General features: G+C 34.1%; 1 protein-coding gene across 2 annotated transcripts; it reads left to right on the top strand.

Annotated features, from left to right (window-relative positions):
* The first annotated feature begins 10380 nt into the window (after positions 1 to 10380).
* Positions 10381 to 22363, top strand: LOC106678517 (chymotrypsin-2). Of its 2 annotated transcripts, none has more exons than XM_067052508.1 (7): positions 10381 to 10386; positions 15900 to 15985; positions 16061 to 16244; positions 17322 to 17516; positions 17589 to 17743; positions 22001 to 22163; positions 22253 to 22363. In XM_067052508.1, exons 2-7 carry the CDS (start codon positions 15902 to 15904, stop codon positions 22288 to 22290), a joined length of 819 nt encoding a protein of 272 aa, XP_066908609.1. In that variant the 5' UTR covers positions 10381 to 10386; positions 15900 to 15901; the 3' UTR covers positions 22291 to 22363. The 2 variants fall into 2 exon arrangements, with proteins under 2 accessions (XP_066908609.1, XP_014272550.1); XM_014417064.2 differs by lacking the exon at positions 10381 to 10386 and adding an exon at positions 15127 to 15234.
* Positions 22364 to 22896: the final 533 nt, after the last annotated feature.

Raw genomic sequence — 22896 nt, 5'->3', positions numbered from 1 at the left:
TTTGTACTTATGCAAGAACATCCATACATAGTCATACATCCCTTTTCCTTTAGTTTAGCCTGAGTGATTTGCTATCACAATGCCATCATAGGAATGGAGTTGGTACATTGGATCTAAGATGAGTTTGCCTCTAGGAGAGAGAACTCGCCCCCACCCTGTTTAGTTCTTCTCTCCACACCTAAACAAACCCGTCATACCAGAAACAAACCAAGAGGCAGTATGGGACTTGATGAAGCTTGGAAAGCTTTTCCCCCAATTCTCGGACTCCAAGTTACGAATGCTGGAGGTTACTCGTTTCTTTAGGTTATCCTTTATCTTTGACTGGGATTGTTTCTTGTTTTAATGATTGGAGAAGTTTGTCGGGGGGTGCGGTCAGCAAAGAACAACATAAATAAACAAAACGATATTTATTTATTTTATGCCAACGTTTCAACCTGAGTTTCAGGTCTTCATCAGGGCTGTATAACAAAAGAGATTGATAACTGATAATTGAATTGTACAAAATTTTTATTGATTGATAATCGTGGAATTGTATGGTAATAGATTGAAAACAGTGACAGATGAAATATAATATCATGTAGGTAAGAAGATATGTATAATATAAGATATGCAAGTAGTGTCTAAAAAACTGAATTGTTTTTTTATTACTTTATTACTTGTCATCTCTTTTGTTCTATAGCCCTGATGAAGACCTGAAACTCAGGTCGAAACGTCGGCATAAAATAAATAAATATGGTTTTGTTTATTTATGTTGTTCTTTGCTGACCGCACCCCCCGACAAACTTCTCCAATCATTAATCTACGGTCAACTATCTACACCTCAATTCTTGTTTTACTTTGTTGGCAAATATATTGACAATTCTGTTCTGACTTGCTATTTAAGAAGGCAATATCATCCAAAAAAGACATTTTTGAGATTTAATAATAATTATATTTCGAGAAAACTATCTCTTTAAGTTAAAATTTGTTGTGAAACAGTTAGTGGAACAATTTTCTTAATTTTGGTGTTTTAAAATGCACTATAGTTGGTCCTAAAATGGGATTAACTTATGATAAATGTCTCAGCCTCTGTTGTCATGAATTTAAATACGTTTATAATTAGGTTTTTGGTTAGAAAGTGGATTGTTTTCTCTTTGTCTAGTTGACTTGACATGGTAAACTTATAATTTTGCGGTATTACTGAAAAATAGTTTTGAAAACACTGATACGAGGAAAGGAAAGGTTAGGAAAGGAAGTCCATTCAACTATGCAGATCTGTTCCAACAACCATTTCTGACTGTCTGGAACTGTAGGGAGGTCTCTAAAGTTCTGGACAGTCAGAAGTGGTTGTTCGCACAGACCTAGAGAGAAGAGTGGAGAACGTTTGGCACTGCGCATCTCTCCCTTCCCTAACCCACAGACAAACTCATCTTAGATACACTATAGTAGAGGTGAAAGTAAGAATAACAGACGTTTGATAGCAACAGTTCATTCAAAGGGAATCAACTGTTGTTTGAAACGAAGAACAACTGATATTTTTATTTCGGTCCCCAGTTGGCCATTAGTGTCGTCTTAAGTTCGTTTTTTTTGGTTATACAATACACAGTGAAGGTAATGTCTTATTTTTTCACTAACAACCGACATTGCGTTTGCTCTTTTGTTGTCTTTAGTTCTTCTTTTTGTGAAAATGCTAATTTTTTTTTTCTTTCGTTTTTCGATCTATATTATAAAAGTTTAGATTGAGGTCCGTTGTTGGAATGCCCAAGAACAGGACAAGTAGTGGCCTTTAGTACTATTTTACAAAAAAAGATCATGAAATGGCCTTTTGCAACTTCTGCATACAATGTTTGTACTATAAAAGTCACAATATATAATGATTGATGAAAAATAATAGGACATATAAAATAAAGTTTGAAAAGAGCTTAATGATTTTTGAAATAACCAATTATAGAAATAAATTGAAACATAGTATAGTTCAAAATCGAAGAATTTTTTAACTTAATTTATACAATACTTCTTTGTTTCATATTGGTATGTCTTTATTATAAAGGGGACGAAAAATTATAGGATATAAATCTCTATAACATTTCGTTTCATGAACTACTGGGTTGAAAAATAAGTACGTAGCATTTTTTACTGGTGATTTCTATAAAAACTTCAGATTCTTCTAAATATTTTTATAATCAATTATGTATTACCCATTTGAATCTATTACATGTTATCATCTTTTAGGTAATTTTTTAGTTCCGTCCCCCCAGAACTTATAACCGTAAATTTTGATTTATCCTTAGTTATACGTTTATCGTTTCCCACGCTCAGCGGAGAAGGGGGTGAGTTAAAGTCAAATAATAAAAAAAAAAAAAAAAAAATAAATATCACAAAAGGAAAAAAAGAAAAAAAAACAACAAAGAATAAATTACTCCTTAGGCGCCACATTATTTTTTTCTGGGAAATAACGAAAACCCCGAAGCATTATGCCCACAATATAGCTAAAATATACTACTATATAAACAATTGTTGAATTATGACCACTGGGGAATATCTTTACATGTACATAACAGAAAACCTAGGGGTGTTACCTACCCACCTGTTGAATTATTGTAATATTCCGTGAACAACAAAAAAAAAAAGTAAATTAACAAGTTGAAAGCAGAGAAAGAACAGCAGAACTATATGTACAAAAGTTTAATAATACTAAGAAATATATATACAGAGAATGAAAAAAAAGAATTCTTTTCAATTAATAAAACAATTAAAACTTATAGGTTCACTTAACCTTAACTTAAATGCTTAACCTTAATAACTATATTTGCATTATTATTCTCTAATCCAGGAAATGCTGAAGAAACGTCACTGCACTATATCCCCACTTCTAGTGTTAATGACCGTCCATTGAAGTAGAACGCCATAATTTTGAAAAACAAAACATATATGACAACATTTCTCATATAGTGATATTCCAGTTCAAACAGTAAAGACAGAGGGCCTTTAAACTATTACCACTTCACATTGAACAATCGTAACGTGTTCCATAATCAAACTGTCACCTTCACTAAACCAAAACCCACTCGTCTGAACATACGTGTTCCATAATCAAAAACTGTCGCCTTCACCAAAAACAAAACCCACTAGTCTAAAACGTGTTTTGTTTTCACCATGACAACCGTAACACCTCTTGTCTACACAGATCTAGCCAGTGTTTTTATTTCACCATGACAACCGCACCCCCCCTTATCTACGCAGATATCGCCAGTGTTTTTATTTCACCATGGCAACCGTAACAATCTTTTCAGATTTTTGCGCAATGAAATCCTCTATGTGCGTTTTGCAGTCATCGAGTGAATTAGTGTTTCCCGTTAAGAGAGTTTTGAATGGCCCAAAAAAAGTGAAAAACTGTTGGGGCAAGGTTTTGTGAATAGGGTGGGTGGGAGATCACATCCCAGCCAAACTTCAATAATTTCCTGACACGTGAGGACCGGCGTTATCGTGATGGAAAACAATGCCTTTGCGATTATGAGACATAAATGATTTGAAACACTTGAGATATGTTAAGCGTTTCTGCGATATCTCGTCGCGTTTCCCCGATATGTAGTAGAGTGAGGATTGTCTGTGACCAATGCTTGTATTTGAACATCATCAATAGTTGAAGGACGACCCGGGCGCTTTGCGTCTTCCAAGTCAAAATATCGGGTTCTGAACTGAGCGAAACATTTAAGGACGGTGCTTTCTCCTAAGGCATCATCGCCATACACACTGCAAATTTTTTTAACCGCCTCTGCAACGGATTTTCCTTTTTAGAAATAAAAAATCATAAATGACGAAAATGGTTTTTTTTTCTCTTGCATTTTGAGCAAGCAAAATACCACTTAAAGATAAGGAATCTCGGTAGAAACTGATGCATAAAAGTACCTTAACTAATCATTTTTTAGAATATGTAAACATTATTGACCAAGTAAACATGATTTTTTAAACACACAGAATATTAAAAACGATACGTTCTTAATATTTAAAAACTAACTTATTTTACAACCCAATAGTTTTTTATTTTTAGTCTTTCCCCACACAAAGCTTGGTCGAGGACTTACATTGTGGGTCGAAACGTCAGCCATCAATAAATTGTTAAAACTATTTTTTCTTCTTGACCACAGCTCGAACCATCTCGTTCAAATCCATGTCATCTAAACAAAACGACACAGACAAAAAAATTACGTTTTCCATAATTTACGATAAATACTTTCGGGGAAGTTATCCAATTTCTTATCTTCAGATATATAATTGATTTTGTTTCTAAAGTTTATTAACTATTTTACAATCAAAATGCAAAAACTATTTCGTCCTAGTTTTTGCAGTTTCTCCTACCCCGAATTCCCAGATTTTTGGGTTATGAAATTATTTTCGGGGAATGGGACTAAGTGATCGTTTCTGCTATGTTTGCCCAAAACCTTGCTTCCTCTTCCATTCCTGACAATCATCCGAGGCGTCTGAATAGATGATGGCCACGAGACCTGCGTATGTAAAACGTCATTAGAGCGTCACCAATGGGTAGTGCTCTACACTCCATTTTAACTGAGATCAAATTTACTAAATGTATTATAATGTACAGTTGTAAATATAAATAAATAAATGAATAAAACAAAAAAGAATTATACAAAATAAATTATGAAAAATTAAAAAACAGAAAGTGTTTAAGAAATATACAAGATGCGGAAGATGATGAGTAATACAAGGAATTCTTAGGCCACTGCTGATGTATGGCTGTGAAGTCTGGAGAGCGGCATCCTTTACGAAAAGGAAAAAATTACAATCTTTATACAAATAAAGTCCTAAAAATCGCTGTGGATGCTCCTTGGTTCATAAGAAATAGCCAATTACATCGAGAATTACAAATGAAGTCAATAGAGGATAACATCAAGAAACGGTTCATGAAGTTCCACTCTCAGTTGCCGACAGTTGAAGGAACAGTAACCTATAACTTGGGAAACCCAACCTCAACTCGAAGACTGAAGGCCAGGCTGCGGCAGGACATTCTGTTATAAATTCTATATTTATTAATTATTTTATTTACACTACACCTCACCCAAATAGAGGAATGGTGCAACCAATGGCGGATAAAAGTCAACGAATCGAAATGCACCCATGTGACTTTCACCCTCCGCTGCAGCTTCTATCCATCTGTTACTTTTAATAATATTCCTCTACCCAGATCCGACACAGTTTCAAATTTTGGATTCATCTTAGACAAAAGATTCACCTGGAACCAACATACTACGCTTAAAAGACAAGAACTTAATAGAGGATTCAGCCAACTACATTTAAAATAATTTTTTTTTTAAATTAACTGTTCCTAGAAAACATGACTATGGAACAGAGCAAAGATAGAAACAAGACTTCCTCGTGAAGAAGTAGTGTAGATAACATTTTATTTCTTTTTTTTTTATAGGCATTACAATCTGCCACAACGTTGTGGGCAATATTTAATAGTAATGAATGATCACATTCTTACTAAAATAAGAATAATGAAAAAAGTACATACAAATAAATAAAATCTCTCTCTAAATATATACAAACAGAAGGAAAATGAAAATAATCAAAATATGTACATGAAAAAATAAATAAGTAAAATAAAAGAATCTCTAGTCACATTTACACTCCTTTATACAATATTTACAGAATCGACCTGAGGATCCATGAGCCCACTGTATTACCCATGTGTAGGGGGGTAGAGCAGGGTGAAAATTCGTGTTTTTATCTCTGCTCTGTCATGTTTTCTAGGAACAGTAAATTAAAAAATAATTTCCTTTAAAAGTTTGATACAAATAAATGATTGTTTCTGATACAATGAAGAAAGTAATTTAAGAAAAAAAACAACAGTAAACATTATTTTTCAGAATAGTTAACGTTTACAAAAAAAAAAAAAAGTAGCATAATTAATTATCATTATAATGGCACTACGGTTCTGCAAGGACCCAGACCTCCTCCACAACAGCCAACCAATCTACAAGGTCTCTTGCTTTCTCCTTCCATCTGCCAACTTTCAAGAGCTTCAAATCCTCCTCCACATCGTCCAGCCATCTGATCTGGGGACGTCCCATTTTCCGTTTTCAGCTGATTTGCCATAAACCATCTTTATGGGTATCCTTTCATCGGGCATCCTCTCAACGTGTCCTAACCATCTTATTCTTGTACTTTTAATTAACGCCACGATGCTGGGTTTCCCGTACAGATTTATCAGTTCCTCATTCCTTCTTCTTCTCCAAACTCCATTATCCGAGATTCCTCCCCATATCCTTCTCAATACCTTTTTCTCTCAGGAGTTCAGAATCTATTCTGCTTTTCTTGTCAAGAGTCATGTTCCTCCCCATAGATCACTACTGGGCTTACGATGGTTTTGTAAATGACCACTCTCATCTTTTTAGAGAGAGAGCTCTAAAATTCAGTATTTTCTGCTGTGAAAACTAACATCTATTTCCTGCTGCTATCCTGGCCTCTATTTCGCTCTCTACTTTGTTGTCTTCTGTAACGCAGGTACTTAAACTGGTTTATAGAACTGAAACTGTTGTCTCTGAACGTCATTTTGCTATTCTCTTCCTTATTCTTTTTGAGCTTTTTATGTACACCGTCTTGTCTTCATTCACCTTAAGGGCCAATTCATATGTTTCTTTCCTGGAATGTTCCTTTTAATACTGCTCGGGTTCTTGCGGCAATGACTACATTATCTGCATTTGCTAAATGTTGAGACAGTCTATTGTAAATGGTCCCTCCTGGATTGGTTCTGATTGAACGAATTGCCACTTCTAATACTATATTAAATAAAAGAGGAGCGAGAGGACCTCCCCATGTCTCAAACCATTCTCCACTGAAAATTCCTGGGACAGCGAATTTCCAAGTGTTCATTAATGTCACTTTTACCAGCCTGACTAGTTTTTTTCGGTATGCCTACCTTTACCAAGGCTTTTAAAAGTTCCTTTCTGTCCACACTGTCATAAGCTTGTTTAAAATCCACGAATATCAGATGTAGGTCTATATTATACTCATAGCACTTTTCCATTGCCTGCCTCAGGGTGAATATCTGGTCAACTACTGGTCGATCTACCGGACCGGAACCCTCCCTGATATTCTATAATAATATTTTCAGTGAAATCGGACACTCTTTTTTGTAGGAGCACTGCCAGTATTTTATAGGTTGTGCTTATTAGAGCAATGCCACTATAATTATCGCATGTCAGCTTGTCTCCTTTCTTGTGTATAGGACATATGGCTGATCTTGTCCAATCTTATGGCATTTTTTCTTCCGTCCATATCTCCCAAATCAAATCATAAATTGCTTTCCACAAATCACTGCCACCATATTTCATTATATCTGGAGTTACCTCGTCAAGACCTGGCGACTTATTGTTCTTCAATGATTTAATAATGTCAATAATTTCTTCCTTCCCAGGAGCTTCCACTTCTTCTGCGCCGTCCTGCGCCTTACCCAGGAGTTCATCTAGATTAAAGCTTTCTTTAAATCTTTTCTCGGTGGCTCTTGTGTTTAGCAATTCACTAAAATACTAGCTCGACCTTTCAAGAATTGACGTCTTTTTCACCAATCAGCTCACCTTCTTTCCCTTTACATAATCCAGTGTTGGCTTGAAATCCCTTTTTTATTTCTTTTACACCCTTATGAAACTTTCTGGATTCTTTTTTCTCCAAAGATTCTTGCAACTTTCCAAGGTTTTCCTGTGCTCTCTTCTTCTTCCTACATAGTTTTTTGGCTTCTCTCGTATTTGTCATAAATTCTCGTACACTTCCTCTGGTGTTTCCTTATAGCATGTTTAATCTTACCTTATTTCATTCTTCCAGAGCTATCCTACACTCTTCGTCAAACCACATTCGTTTCTGGGAGCTGGTTCTTTCTTCCGTCGTACATCGCTTGCGCTTTCTATAACAACATTTTTCAATTTTTTCCATCGATCATTTATAAATTTGGTTTCTGGTCATCCGACGAGCTCCATGTCTCTTTATGTATTTCTTTATGTGGGAATTTAGTGCGACTAATGACCAGTCCCTTTTCCATTGCAAAGTAAATTATGCGATTGCCAATATCATTAGAGTAGTCATGTTTACTTTCTCTGCCTATAGTAGGTCTGAATGCCTTTTACATCGTTCCTAAGGATTAAGTCATATCCTCTTTCCAATGTTCCATAGAAACTATCCTTCTCCTCCTATCCCTGTCTTCTGTAGGGACATATGCACATAATCGTGATTTTGAAAAACCTTCCTCTAAGTCGCACTGTACAAATTCTTTCACTGATCAGTTTATACTGTATTATTGTGTACTTAATAGATTTTCTTATCATGAAGCCTGCCCCACATACATTTGCATCTTGTACACCGTTAATAAACAGATAATTGTCTTATTCTATCGTTGTCACATTTCTCCAACGTATCTCCTATAGAGCAGCTACCTCAACTTGATATTTATCAAGCTAATTCTCTAATCTCTTTCTTGAACCTCGTTGGTTTAATCCTCTAACATTCCAAAAAGCAATATTAAGTTCATACTTCCATGCCGAGGTCAAATACCTTGTATGACCGTATATCCGAGACTGTGTTGTTTTCTGAACTTGTAAGTTTTTTCGGTTGGTGGGTAGTTAACCAACCGAACCTACCCTCCTCCTTTATCCGGGCTTGGGACCGGGAACTAACTTCTAGGGAGCCAGCAGGCGGATAATTAATAATTATTTAATAGTAATTAAAAAATAAAGGGTAATGAATAGTAATTAAAAAATAAATATCAACAAGAAAATTATATCTATTAATTATATCAACTATTTTTTTTTATTTTTCCACAGAAATAGGTAGTTATGGTATATAGGGCACAGCAGCGACTCACAACTGCCAAATATGGGACCAGATGCCATGCCTACTAAAGGAATAGACCCCGCCTACTAACGTCACTCGCCCTCAAATCGTACCATCTCCATCATACTCCTTCGTCCAAACGTAACAATGACAAATGGATTTGAAATACCAACACAGCGATTGAGGAAAGAATGCCCTATCAGCTGCTACTAGGGAAGAGGACAATCGACCTAATCAGTTGTTTGCACTAACAATCAAACAATAATTAGCCAGTGTTCATTATAGATCAGCCATGATATAAAATATTTGCCTGGCCTTGGCAATCGTTGAAACGAACAAGAGCGGAAATATTAATAAAATTGTGATTATAATGGAATCTCTTGTTTGAGACAGGTTTGTTTATCAGTTATAACGAAAATGGATATATAGTCTCACACTTTTTTATTACCTTTAAACTCCTACGTTTCAGCCATTTCGGCCATTCTCAAGGATCTATCAACTTATTCACACAATAAGTCACACACTGAGCCAACATTCTAATAAAAATGTGAAATGATTAATTATTTTAAGCAAAGAAAATTATACGTACTATAGAGGAAGTTAAAAATTTAAAAATTTAGAATTTAAGTCAAATAATAAGCAAACTAATTTAAATGAGGATAAAGCCTTGCTGGTATTAATCAACCTTTAAATGTAATATATCGATTTTTTTTTCTCGAGAAAGATGTAAAAATCGATTCTATAAAATTGCTCTTCTGATCTACCGATTTGATGACTAAAAGGTTTTATGCCTTTAAGGTTACATTATCTATAAAATGTACGATTTGTGTCCCTGGTTGATTGTAGGTTTTTACTATCATTATGTGGATATGAAAAAAAGTTTTTATTTAGGAGAAGTACTACAAACTTAATCATTTAGATTAGTCGTTTTATTATAGTAACAGGTAATAAAAAATTCTCAAATTTCCTCATTATCCTGCAGTGTCTCAGAGTTAAAACTAAATTTAAATTTTTACCAATACAACCCATAAAGGGTTAAGGTCGCAGTACTTTCTATGGAAGCACTGTTTCTAGACCAACGGTTGTGCAAGGATGTGATTTGGTCAGAATCCCGGTCGACCGCCAGATTTCTACCCAATTAAGGATACCCACTTGAAGAAGAGGATTGGGCTCCAGAACCCACAGAGTTGACTCATGGCTTCAGTGTGACAGAAAAAAATTATCTACCCAGCCGGATTCGAACTCTAGCCCTTGAGTTACTAGCATCGTGCCTTACCACAGTGCCACGACGCTCCCGGGTGTCTCAGTGTTAACTTTACTGTATTAGAATTCTCCTATGAACGACATGGAAAGAGACAAAGAAACTATGAGGCGGGATTTCTGACAAGAATACTCAGTAATACTTAATACATTAAGGAGAATGAATTTATCTTCACCGTTTAGGTTTTACATCATAGTACATGCCTGTCTCATATTTTCAACAGCATAACCCTGGAACGTTTGTAAATGCCGCCAATTCTGAAGAAGGTGTATAGAAAAATTAGTTCGGTATAAACACTGAGACATTCTCAACGAATCTGTCTATAACTTCGATGATTTTGCTAGCTCATTTGCTTTCGTCTTGTTAGCAACCAATTGTTGGGATTCTGTTTCATCACAACCCTGGTCGATTTCGTATAACTCTGGGGAGTTGGATAAAACCTAATTATACAACGAACTTACGTCATTAGGAGTTATAATAATTATATCAAAGCCAAAACTCACTAAGCTATCAGCCCCCTAATCCTGTAGCTCACAACCCTGGAGTTTGTAGGTTGTGAGGGGAGTCTACTTATCATATGTTCTTATGCAGACTCAAACTGACGCTTACATACATACTATTTCTCAATTGTCCCATATTCTAGAGTATAATAAAATATAAACAAAATTCGTATTATTAAGTTATGGAATTATCAAAAATACACTAACTCAATTCGATTTTGAGTTAAATTATTTTCTGCTTTCTTAAAGTGGAAACGTTTCGTAGTTTATATTATCGTAGTTGTTATATTTCAGAAACTAATTTTATTCTCATTCTTCAATATTATATGTTAGTTGACTTCTAAATATATAAGTTGTAAATGGTATTTATTATACTTTTATTTTTATTTGTATTATATTATTTACAATTTCTGTTTATTTAAAAAGAAACTTATTTATTTTATATTTGTATTATAATAATTAAGTAACAAAAACCGTTGCTAAGGCGTCACCTAGCAGCAGGCCGACGATCTACCTTGTTGCTAATTAATCTTCTAAATAAATTTCAGTTTTACTGAAAAATTAACTGTTCTAGTTATGAAGTTAGTTGGCTTTTTCAAAAGTTATAACTTTTTATCATACAGTTTGGTGATTTTTGAGATATTAAGACTGTTAGTATTAGGGATTTTTCGTTATTTCCTCACAACAATGGAGTCATATTTTTTCTAATCGATGAGACCGTAAAAACTAGTAATTTCTAAGACGGCCTTTTTCTAAAAATATATCACAAAAAAGTAAGAAACAAAATGCAATCGAAAAAAAATCTTTATTATTTATAGTGGTAGAAAATGTAGCACTTGTAGAGTATGACCCTTAAGCAAGAACAAATAAAAAAAAAATTATTACTTAAATTCATTACAGAATACAAAGACCTATCTGGACCTACGGACTTGAACTTTGGGGAACAGCTAAACCGTCGAACATCACACGTATACAATCCTTTCAATCCAAAATCCTTAGAACCATTGTTAATGCACCCTATTACGTTTCCAATAGAACACTACACCATGACCTACATATCCCTTTTATCCTTGACCTCATACCAACCAAATTCTCAAAATTCCATATAAACCTTTCCAACCATCCTAATCCTTTGGTTCAAACCTTATCTAGTTCCACCCATCCCTACAGCCCACCTAGAAGGTTGAAACGGCAGTGGCCAAGAGACTTATTAAAATAAAGATGGACAATTGGAGTTCTGGCAATGGTCAGATTCTCCACTCAAGTTGAGTGTTTGCGGTTTTAGCGCACTTGCTCAGCCTCCACTGACTCACTCCCAGGGATGCGCTGGGATCTTTTGAGCTCTCCTTACCTCACGCGTGGGGGATAGAGTAGTCATAGGGATCCTCAGGTCGACTGTGTAAATATTGTATATTAGAGTGTTAATGTGACTAGAGACTATATTATTTCATTTATTTTTCATACACATAGTTTGATTATGTTCATTTTGTATATATTTTAAGAGTTTTTTTTTTTCATTTATTTATTTTATTTTATTTTAGTATGTAAAAAGATCATTGATCACTATTTCCCACAACTGTGTAATATCTATCAATAAACAAAAAGTAGTGAAAAAAAAAGAAAAGGGAATACAAAGTTTATCTCTATGATACATCCTACATACATAGTTCACAACACTGAGGACAATAACAACAGCTAAGTATATTTACTTACCTGGGCAATATTATTTGCTCAACGTTCAGCTAATTAGCGTGTTGTATTTACACTAGCGCGGTTACAACCTGGTTGACATTGCACGTGACTCTTACAAACACATGAGGATTACGTGACGAAGTGCACATGATTAAATGAATAATATCCGATATTAACGTTGAAAAACGATATAAACTATTCTATAAAAAATAAATAAAATAAAATAATAAAATAAATTGTTGATGAGGAATCAAGCTACTGTTAATTGTACTCATGTTAAGAACCGCCATTAGTGGCCGAGTGTGTTAGGACAGCAAACAAGTAAAAGATCCGAAAAAAAAGTCAATTACTTCACCCCTATATTTGATTACTTGAAAACTATGTATAATTAACTATATATAATTACTAGTATATAAGAGTCTGCCAAGTATAGGTAGGGGGAATAAACAATGGCGGCTGTTTTAAAACGTTAAAAAAATTAATTTTTCATTCGGAGCTCTATATCTTCAAAACTACCAGCAACAATAGAAAATCTAAGAGAACATTATTTAAAGAAGAGTAAATTTGCTAAGATTTGAGCCATCATTGAGTTATTTACGTTTAATAGTTCCTGAGATACAGTATTTTAAAAAGCAACATTTTGTAACAAAATAACGAAAAATCAGTAGTTTATCGAATTTGTTTTTAGAAAAACTATATCTTAGGAAACATGTGATGTACCGATGTCTGCCAGCACTCTGATAAAAGCTAGTTTAACGTACTATAAAGTAGTTTATCTTCGTTGGAATTGTAGTTTTGATAATATTTTCTAAAATAAATTGATTTATAGTTCTTCGGAGAAAATTTCATGCGCAAATATCATAAAAACTACTACCCATACGAAGATAAACATTATAAACTAATTGAGAGTGCTAGCAGACATCTGTACGTATTCCTGAATGTTTTATAAATCAAATGTTTTGTTCGAACAACTAGAAATATGAACATGTTGTAAATTTATTAAAGACAATAATTAATCAAAATAAATTTATCAACTACTGATTTTTCATTACATTTTAAATGTTGCTTTAAAAAAAAAAAAGTATATATCGAGTATTATTGACTGCTAATAGCTCTTTTAGGCCTCATATTTAAGTACATTTACTCAACTTTAAGTTAAGATCTCTAAGTTTTAAAGATAAGAAACTCCAAATAAAATATTTTTTATTTTTATTTAACGTTTTGATAAGGTATTTATTATCATTTTAAGATAATTTGTTTTTATTTTTTCTGTTTTTCCTGCTTATTTATTCTAATATTATACAATTTCTTTGTAAATAAGTTATAAATGAAATCAATATGTATTACTAATTATTATTAAATGTGGTAGATTATAATGTTTGACGATAGCAACTATGAAAATATATTTTTAAAAAAAATTGTTACAAAGAATAGTTCTGAATAGTGTTATCATAATTTATATTCCATAAACAACACTAACTTCGACAGGAAATGTATTTTTTAAATTTATTTATTATTTTTTAAATTGTATTAAAATATATACAACAAGTAAATTTGCTGTTAGTGATAATATGATATAAAAAAAAAATGTGGAGAATCTACCCATTGATAAAAAAACTACAATAACATTTGTAGAGGAGAAGATCTCGAGGCCATCTTCTTCTCTCTTCGGTTGTCTTCCTGGAGAATGGTTTTCCATTTACTTAGGCTTTCATCAATCCTCTCCTGAAGATTTGCCGGCAGACCTGCCGAGGCCTCTCTCTAGAGTTTAAACATCATCATTTCTTCCTGCAGAAGATTGAGAGGTACCCCTCCCGCAAAAATTTGCACCGCCTCAGGTGAGACAATTCGTTATGCCTTGGTGACAATAACTTCACCATCATTCAATCATTATGATAACATTGAAATCTTAAAACATTTTCATAAATAATTTTTTTTTATACACCCCCCCCCACCTAACGGCAGACCAAACCCCATTTTACGAATTATAAAATTGTCCATTTAGTTATACTATTCGATCAAAGATAAGGTGAGCCCAAATATGAGAGAAGTTGACCACGCCCACCTTGCCCAGTCATACGCTGGGATAAATATTTATTTACATAAATAAATATTTAATGTAAATATATATTTATTTTAATATTATTGGAATCAACCTCCATTTTACCAATTCAATAACTATTCATTTTGTGCAATAGATAACTATAATTTAAATGCATTTTGTAGGTCAGATTGTATTATTTTTGTCAATAATAATAAATTTAAATATGTGGTTCTTCCTTTTCTTTTCTAACTGTTCAGAGTTTAAGTTTTCAATTCACTAAGAGAGTAAAATAAAATATTACACTGTGATAACTAAAACCGCTTTTATATAATAGAGAAAATTTTTACTGTACTGTAATTTAAACAACCATCTATCTTATTAAAAAAGTATATTACTAAATAACAATTTTTTCAAGCTAAAATTTTGTCACTGTTTTTCATTTTACAATTGAGAGAATGCCAATACAAAAAACGTCGATTTCTTCAGAACTATAAATTTACATAGTATTTTGATCATAAATAGTTTTGGAAAACTACCCTGAAGTCGAATTGTGTATAATAAAATCAAATAGACAGATATATATATATTAAAATAAGATGAATTTAGGTTTACCTAAACTACGTTCGAAACCTGACTGACAAACACACCGTTATTTTTGGCAATGTAGAAACATTATCCTGATGTTTACACTAGCTCATTATCAATAATGGGGATATAATGAGAAATTAAAATGTCTTCTATACTAGACAATGGATAAATAGGATTATATAATTTACATTTCAATAGCCAACAATTAGTTCTGTTTGAAATTTTATAAAATTAATTAGTTAATTAAATAAGGACTCAGTATATAGTTCTTGATCGCTTGAGAGTCATTCAGTCAGTTCTCAGAAGTAGTTCCGTCAACGCTGAGAGTAAGTATGGTTTTAATATATACTAGTCATCAATATCTAAAGGGGCGCGGTAGCAGTGTGGTAAGGCACGATGCTACTAATTCCGTATGTCCAGATAGGCCTTATAATAGTCATGTAGATCAGTCTTTTGTAATGGATTGGAAGTTTGGACCATTTGTCTAGTAAATGTAATAGTCGGAATCAACGAGGAGTTTCTTGTCTTTTTAGTCTTGTATGAGGATTCCATGTCAGTCGTTTGTCCAGATTTAGTCCTTCGTAACGGATCTGTTCAACAAAAGTGGAGTATTATTAAAAGATACTGTTGGTCATTGCTTTACGACGAAGGGTAAATGTGATTTGGTGGGATTTATTGGAATTAATTTTAATTCTACAATTTTGGCATCATTCTTCAAGGGTGGTGATGTGGGATTGGAGAGATTGGCATACAATAGAAGGATAATTATTCACTGACAATAGGCATGTTTCATCGGCATACATAGTGAGGATAGTGTTAGGATGGGTTGGGATGTCAGCTGTGAAAACTATATAAAGGATAGGACCAAGGATACTACCCTGAGGTACACCGTAACTTAAATTCACATTTAGTATTATTATTAATTACTTCACAGTTAATTAAAAATGGCAGTTTTTATTAATTTCTAATTTATTATCTTGTTAATTTACAGAAATGAAGGTATTGGTTTGTCTTATGGTAGCCTGCCTCTCGTGGGCCAGCGCTGAACTGAGCTGTAGCTGCGGTTGGAGGAACAGGGTAAGGAAACCTCCCCAACTGTTTCACTGTCTCCTTCCTCAGTTCCTACCCTAACTAGAGAACTCGCTATTTCAGGGCAGGATCGTCGGTGGCTTTGAGACCGGTAAGAACGAGTATCCTTGGATGGTATCTCTGAGCAACGGATGCGGTGGTTCCATCATCACTCCCTACCACGTCCTCACTGCTGCCCATTGTACCCACGGAGAGAGTCCATCAGGAATCATAGTTTCCGCCGGAAGGCACTATGCGCGATGGGGACGTAAGTATATTTATCATTAGAGACCGAATTTTTGGGCAGTAAAAAACCCAAAATTTACGAAATCGTGCATCAAAAGCTCAAAATATGTACAAAGCACCCAAAACCAAATCAATTACAATATATGCAATAAGAACCGAAAATGACATTTGTACTGTTTGTCAGAACGACTGATATATCTAAGTGTGGTAAAATATTTGTTTTTAAATTCCTCCAAATAAATTAAAGTTAAAAATTTATAATTTTTAATTTCCTTAAAAAATGGTATTTAGCAGTTTGATACAAAACTAAAAACGAATATCATTTGCTTTTTCCGAAAAGCATTTTTCACCAAAATCACGATTTTAATAGAATCAGTAATATATTTTTCTTATTCTTCGGAAAAAAAAAAATCCAGCGGTGAAAAATAACTGTGAAAAAATCTTATACTTCCCGAGCTACAAACCAAAAAGTTTCATTTTGTTCAAAACTTTTTTTCTACTTGAGAATCCGGGACTTTCATTATATTTAAACCTTTCCATGGTGAAAGGAAACATTTTGAAAAAACTACCTCTCTCTTTACATCTATGAACTTTAAAATGCCTTAGATCCCCCACCATCTGATCGAGGTCGTTCTCTCTTTCGATTTCCATTCCATATATGGGAAACATATAGCACCTTTTTGGGTATCCTTTGATCTGGTATCCTTTCAACGTGTCCTGACCATCTTATTCATGCTCATTTGGTATATTGCAAACATAAATACATAGATAAATTACTCTGATTAAAATCCTGATTTTTGTCCATAGTGAAAGAGCAATGAGAAATTTTAAATGATTTTATATTCGTTTTATGAAGGCTAGAATGTAATTTTCCAACTACTTCGATTTTTAGTTTAAGGAAAAATATACAAGGCACTACTTAGTTTGTGATATGTGCTTTCATTTGTTTTTAGCCCTGATGATCCATAAATTAATTAATAGTTATTTGGTCAGTTGTTTATGGTTGTTTGAAATACTCCAAATACATTTTTATTTCTTCTCTTATGTAATAAGAAACATTGAAAGAGGATTAGACAATGATTTTTCTATTTGTTTTCAGAAAACCAATACATGACAAATCACCGTGTTGCTAGGATCATCCAACATGCAGGCTACGATGATGACAGCAAAGCATCCCTGGATGACATAGCTGTCCTTGTTCTTGCTACCCCGATCCGCTTCAACCAATTCATTGGCCCGGTCTGTATGCCCAGCAGCAGGTTCGATCTGGTAGGAGAGTACGTCAAGGTCACAGGTATCATCACCGTAATGTGTCATCACTAACCTTTATCGTAAGCTCTGTAACTAATTTTAATGTTACGTTTAGGTTGGGGTCTGACCAAAGGTACAGGTAGCGAAAACGCCCTCCGTGAAGTGGACGTCCAAGTCATTAATAACGCTGTGTGCAAACGAAGCTGGCCCCTCCTCAACAGTCGCCCGACTCAGATCTGTGCTTACACTCCCAAGAAGGATTCTTGCAACGTAAGTACCTCTCAGCCAATCATTCTAGTAATTCTTGTAAAGACCTTGAACACCGTAGGGAAAGGCCCTACTGCGTAAATGTTAGAGATTTGAGGATCTTCTGTAAATCATTTGCTCCAAAAAAGAACTCTCTCAAGAGTCACTTAGGTATCTATGTATCTTCCGACCCATCTCTGAACAATGCCGAGGGGTTATCCTCATTCTATACGCTTTAATTCTCTAAAAAAAAAAGGGGTCGATGTCTTCAATAAATAAAGGGAATAATAAGGTACTTTATACATCCTTGGAAAACACCGGCAGGGATTGCTCTAGGATTACTTTTATGATTTTTGCATTTAACCTGGATGGTTGCATTATTGCACAAGAATATACCCTTGATACCCAACTTATTTCCATTGAAAAATGTTTGCACTAAAGATTGGAATGGAACACTCTCTGGAAATCTGCAATGCACCAAGAATGCCCTTAGAAAATCTTGTTTTATTAATTTTTTTATTGATATTTACAACTATTTGATGTTAGTTATACAATGGCATGATACATGCATGTGGAGAATCTACCCATTGATAGAAATCCAGTAATATTTCTGAAGGACAAGATCTTGAGGCCATCTTCTTCTCAAACGCCTAGGAGGATTATCAGGTAATGAAGAAAAAGCAGGTTAGAAACAAGTGGGTTTGGTTGGTTGGGAAGTTTATCATGAAAGGATTGGTATCTGTTTCTGGCTAAATAGGCAACATATACAACTTTGAGGTCCTGATAGATGATTTGATTTGTGACAAAGTAAGGAGCCTTAAGGATTTATTGATTTTTGAGGAATTCGATGGTTTAGTGGAGCCCCATAGCTGTCACATGTCTGGATGTTTCTCTCCCATACTTGAGTTTCTTTTCTTTTTTTTTACTCTATTTCAGGTTATTACTGCCATAAAAGGGGGAGAGGGAGTTATCCTACAGTTTACCACCCTATTATAACCAATATGGGAAGGTCGAGTTTTCATTACGTGGAGCCATCACGAAATAAAATCATCCCGCCCTAGACGGAATAAAACTGGCTCCGTTGCAGTTTTAAGGTTGCTAAGGTGACGCCTTAAAACTTTACCTTATCCCCCATTGTTATAGTTTCTCCTGTAATGTTTTTATTCCTCCATATACTATATCCACAAGTGCTATTGTATACCAACTGACCACTGGTTTGCGGTCTTATAACTTAGTTCTCACCGGATTTTGCTTGTTGTCTTGGATCCTTGTGTGGTCCATCCAATATCTGGACCCCAGGGTCCAAGGATGGATTTACTATACCCTCAGCCCAACTCAACTTCGGTAATTCACGCCGCCATATTCTTAACAAGGGCTCATCAGGACTCTTAGCAGTCCTATTTTTATGACCTAGGAAATGACTTGGACTTTGATTAGATCATCTGCGTTTGGCTTCGTCTAAAGGTGCCACTACACGTTTGCCAATCAATGGTAAATTCCTAGCGCATGCGCTAGAGTGTGGATGGGGGTATTTACAAGTTTGCCTGAATTTAAGGTAGTTTTTGGGCACACAACAAAGAGCACTTGTGATGTTTTTAGTTTGCATTGTTAATAGATGAATGTTTGTTCTATCGGTGTTTTAAATAGTTAAAGAATTTCCTCAACCTTTGGATTCAATAATTAACTCTTGTTTAAACTTGAATATTTTAAAATTCTATGAATTTGGTTCCAATCTATTTAATTAACTTTAGCAGTTTATTTTTCATTTAACATAGCACAAATATATATTTATGAAGACATTGTATGTTAAGATAATTACATTAAAAAAGTATCTGATTAAAATTCTACAAAGAAGGTTGAATTTCTAGGTTATGTAGTACTATTTATATGAATTGTTATCATTGGCTACCCCTACTTTGCTGATATTTACGTTTCCTTTCATTTTTTTTTGTCATCTTTATTTTTATCCTTTTATAATGAAAATCGAGTAAATCGAGTGCAATAGACGAAAAGATTCTAAAGAACAAAACAAACGTGTGAATATCGACGTTCGTTGGTGCCTTTGCCTACCAAGCATTTCTACATTTTTTTCCCCGATCTCTCTAAACAGAAAAAAAACAACATTAAATTAATATGTTACATCACGTATGATTACATAATTCAAATTACATATTACCTTTTTCTACCTGTAGTACTTTAACGTTACGATGGAATACTTACCTCGTTTATTTTTATGTGTCCGGTCTCTATATGGTCCTACTATAAAATATCCGGAGGTGAGTGGCCTCCGCATGTTGATTACGCATAGAAGAGAGAAATAAAGCAGTTTATATTAAAAACAAAAGATAATGTTAAATAATAAAAACAACAGTCAGAAGTAGAATAAAAGAGTACGGAGGTGGGGGAGGAGGTTCATGAGAAAAAAGGAGTTATAGGGTAATGTTTACAGGGTTTTTAGAACCTTTTCTGCCCTGCCACCTCGCAGGAAGGGGAGATGGTGTGATAGATTGGAAGACTGGATTGAAGGAAACAGGAAGACTGTCAAAGAACTAGATGTGTTGTACAGTTTCTAACTGTAGTTTGTTATGAATGTGCGTTATGTTACGTCTTTCTAGAGATGTTCCTCGGCATATCTTCTGTAGTGTGCTGTTTTGGTATTATTGTAGTGATTTCAAGGCTGTTGGGTATAGGAAATGTAGTAGTGTTGCACCGTGTAGGAGTGATGGTATATGCCTTGTATGTAAATAGTTTGAGTCTGAGTGACAGCCCTGGTGTATAGATGAGGAGGTTGAGTTGGTATGATGTTACCTCGACAATCTGTATTCTGTTCTGTATGTGTGCAGTGATAGATGAGTTCTAGTTTCATGCCAAGGTATGTGAAATGTTTCTTGGTTTGTATTGTCTGTTCGTTGAGTTCAGGTGCTCTGTTGGGGGTTTTCTTGTATGAGAATGTGATGGCGTCCGTTTTATGTAGGTTGATTTTATGTGTGTTTTTAGGGATTGTACAAGTCTTGGATTTGGAGTGGCAAACGTTTAGATCCGGCATTACAAATAAATATCTTCTTCTGAAATACTTGTAGTTCCTGTGTTGGACGTAGTTCTGATCCATTTAATTTTATACACAGCATCTTAGTCTTCACCATCCTTGGTCTTTCACGTGCCTGGATCCTTTTCTGGAATACTTGGAGTTTCTGTTCGCTAATTAATAATTATTGATTGGAGAAGTTTGTCGGGGGGTGCGGTCAGCAAAGAACAACATAAATAAACAAAACTATATTTATTTATTTCATGCCAACGTTTCGACCTGAGTTTCAGGTCTTCATCAGGGCAATAGAACAAAAGAGATAACAACAACATTTAGAGTAACATACAGTTTTTAAGGAATATTATACAAGCAAATTTAGAATTATACAAAATATTGAATTAAATCATAAATGATAAAAATTGATAACTGATAATTGAATAGTACAAAATTTTAATTGATTGATATTCGTGGAACTGTATGGTAGTAAATTGAAAACAGTGACAGATGAAGTATAATATCATGTAAGTAAGAAGATATGTATAATATAAGATATAATAAATTGAATCTACAAATTGAACATTATGACAGACAATGAAAAATAGTGAGTGGCTTATATCTGAATTACATTGTGAGTATTAACTTATATACCTATACTAAAAATATAAATATTATTTATATAAATATATCTAAATGTTGTTGTTATCTCTTTTGTTCTATAGCCCTGATGAAGACCTGAAACTCAGGTCGAAACGTCGGCATAAAATAAATAAATATGGTTTTGTTTATTTATGTTGTTCTTTGCTGACCGCACCCCCCGACATACTTCTCCAATCATTAATCTACGGTCAACTATCTACACCTCATTATTAATAATTATTAGTATTTGCAGGTTGAATGTTTTAAATAGATGCACTTTGATGTTTCTTGATAGCATCTTGCTTCTGTGCCAATATCATCTAATGTCAAAACAACTTGTTAGCAAACAAATTTCCTTCTACTTCAAGTCAGCATCATTACCTTGTACTATTAAAGAGCAGATATAAAAGAAAAGTGTCCTTACTTTTCAAAATGAGAAGCACCATAAGGATGGTTTCTACTGGAACTTTTATTCCTTCACGTCTTCCATTGGTTAATAAAGAGTATACTTCAATCAGGATAGTGGTCAATTATGTCAAAACTGAAACAATTTTGGATTGGAAAAACTTTCGTATTTCATTTGTATCTCTTTGCACTATATCTCTTGTTTTCTTCATCAGGGAGACTCCGGCGGTGCTCTGGTCTACCTGGACCCCACCACCAACAGGTACACCCAGGTCGCTTTGGTCTCCTATGGACATCCTGACTGCGGATCAGTTGCCAAGCCATCCGTCAACACTGATGTCTTCGCATACCTCGATTGGGTCAAGGCTGCTGTTGCCCGTAAGTTTACAAACCAGTTACAATAAGTAGTAAGTATATGATCTTACTATATAAATTTTACTGTATTTTTTTTTTTTTTTTTTTTTAAGAAACCTCCCCAAAACAACAGATCTGCACAAAAGTCTGAGCTGGAGATGGAACCTGAAATGTATTCTTTAGGAATGTTTTTATCAAAATAAAGTATATTTCTAATTTTAAAATATGTTTCTTTGCCTAATCGTTACCATCATTATTATCCTTTAGTTTAGAAAGTTTTTGAGAATATAATAAAATATTGTTTAAATATATAAATTTTATCTAGTTTTTGTCTCAAAACAATTTATAAGTCCGACGTTTCGGCCAATCCGGCCATCCTCAAGGACAATCTATCACCAACAGCTTTCATTATACATTTCATCTTTAACAATTTGAAACAAATAATAATATTATTAATAAATTATCATACCTTAATTCAATTTTAGAACCACAACAATTTAAAAAAAAACTTTATGCAGGCTATTCTGCCCAGATCATTAATTTCATGATTCACCCTATAAGACATTAAATCATTAGGAAATCATACAATTTTGTTAATAAGCAATTCTTTGATTATGTCTAATTAACTAATTTGTCAATTCTTCACATTAAATTAAAACATTTAATCACAGCCTACCTTCTGTTGTATCTTTATCTGGTTTTCCCGCCAATATTGTTACGAGTACGGGGGAAAGGAAGGTTCCAAGTTGTGTTATGT

This window comes from Halyomorpha halys, unplaced genomic scaffold (assembly GCF_000696795.3).
Source record: "Halyomorpha halys isolate HHAL.00 unplaced genomic scaffold, Hhal_1.1 Scaffold145.1, whole genome shotgun sequence".
NCBI classification, from domain to species: domain Eukaryota; kingdom Metazoa; phylum Arthropoda; class Insecta; order Hemiptera; family Pentatomidae; genus Halyomorpha; species Halyomorpha halys.
The sequence above is the reverse complement of the archived record's forward strand: the minus strand, read 5'-3'. Positions and strand labels throughout refer to the sequence as shown.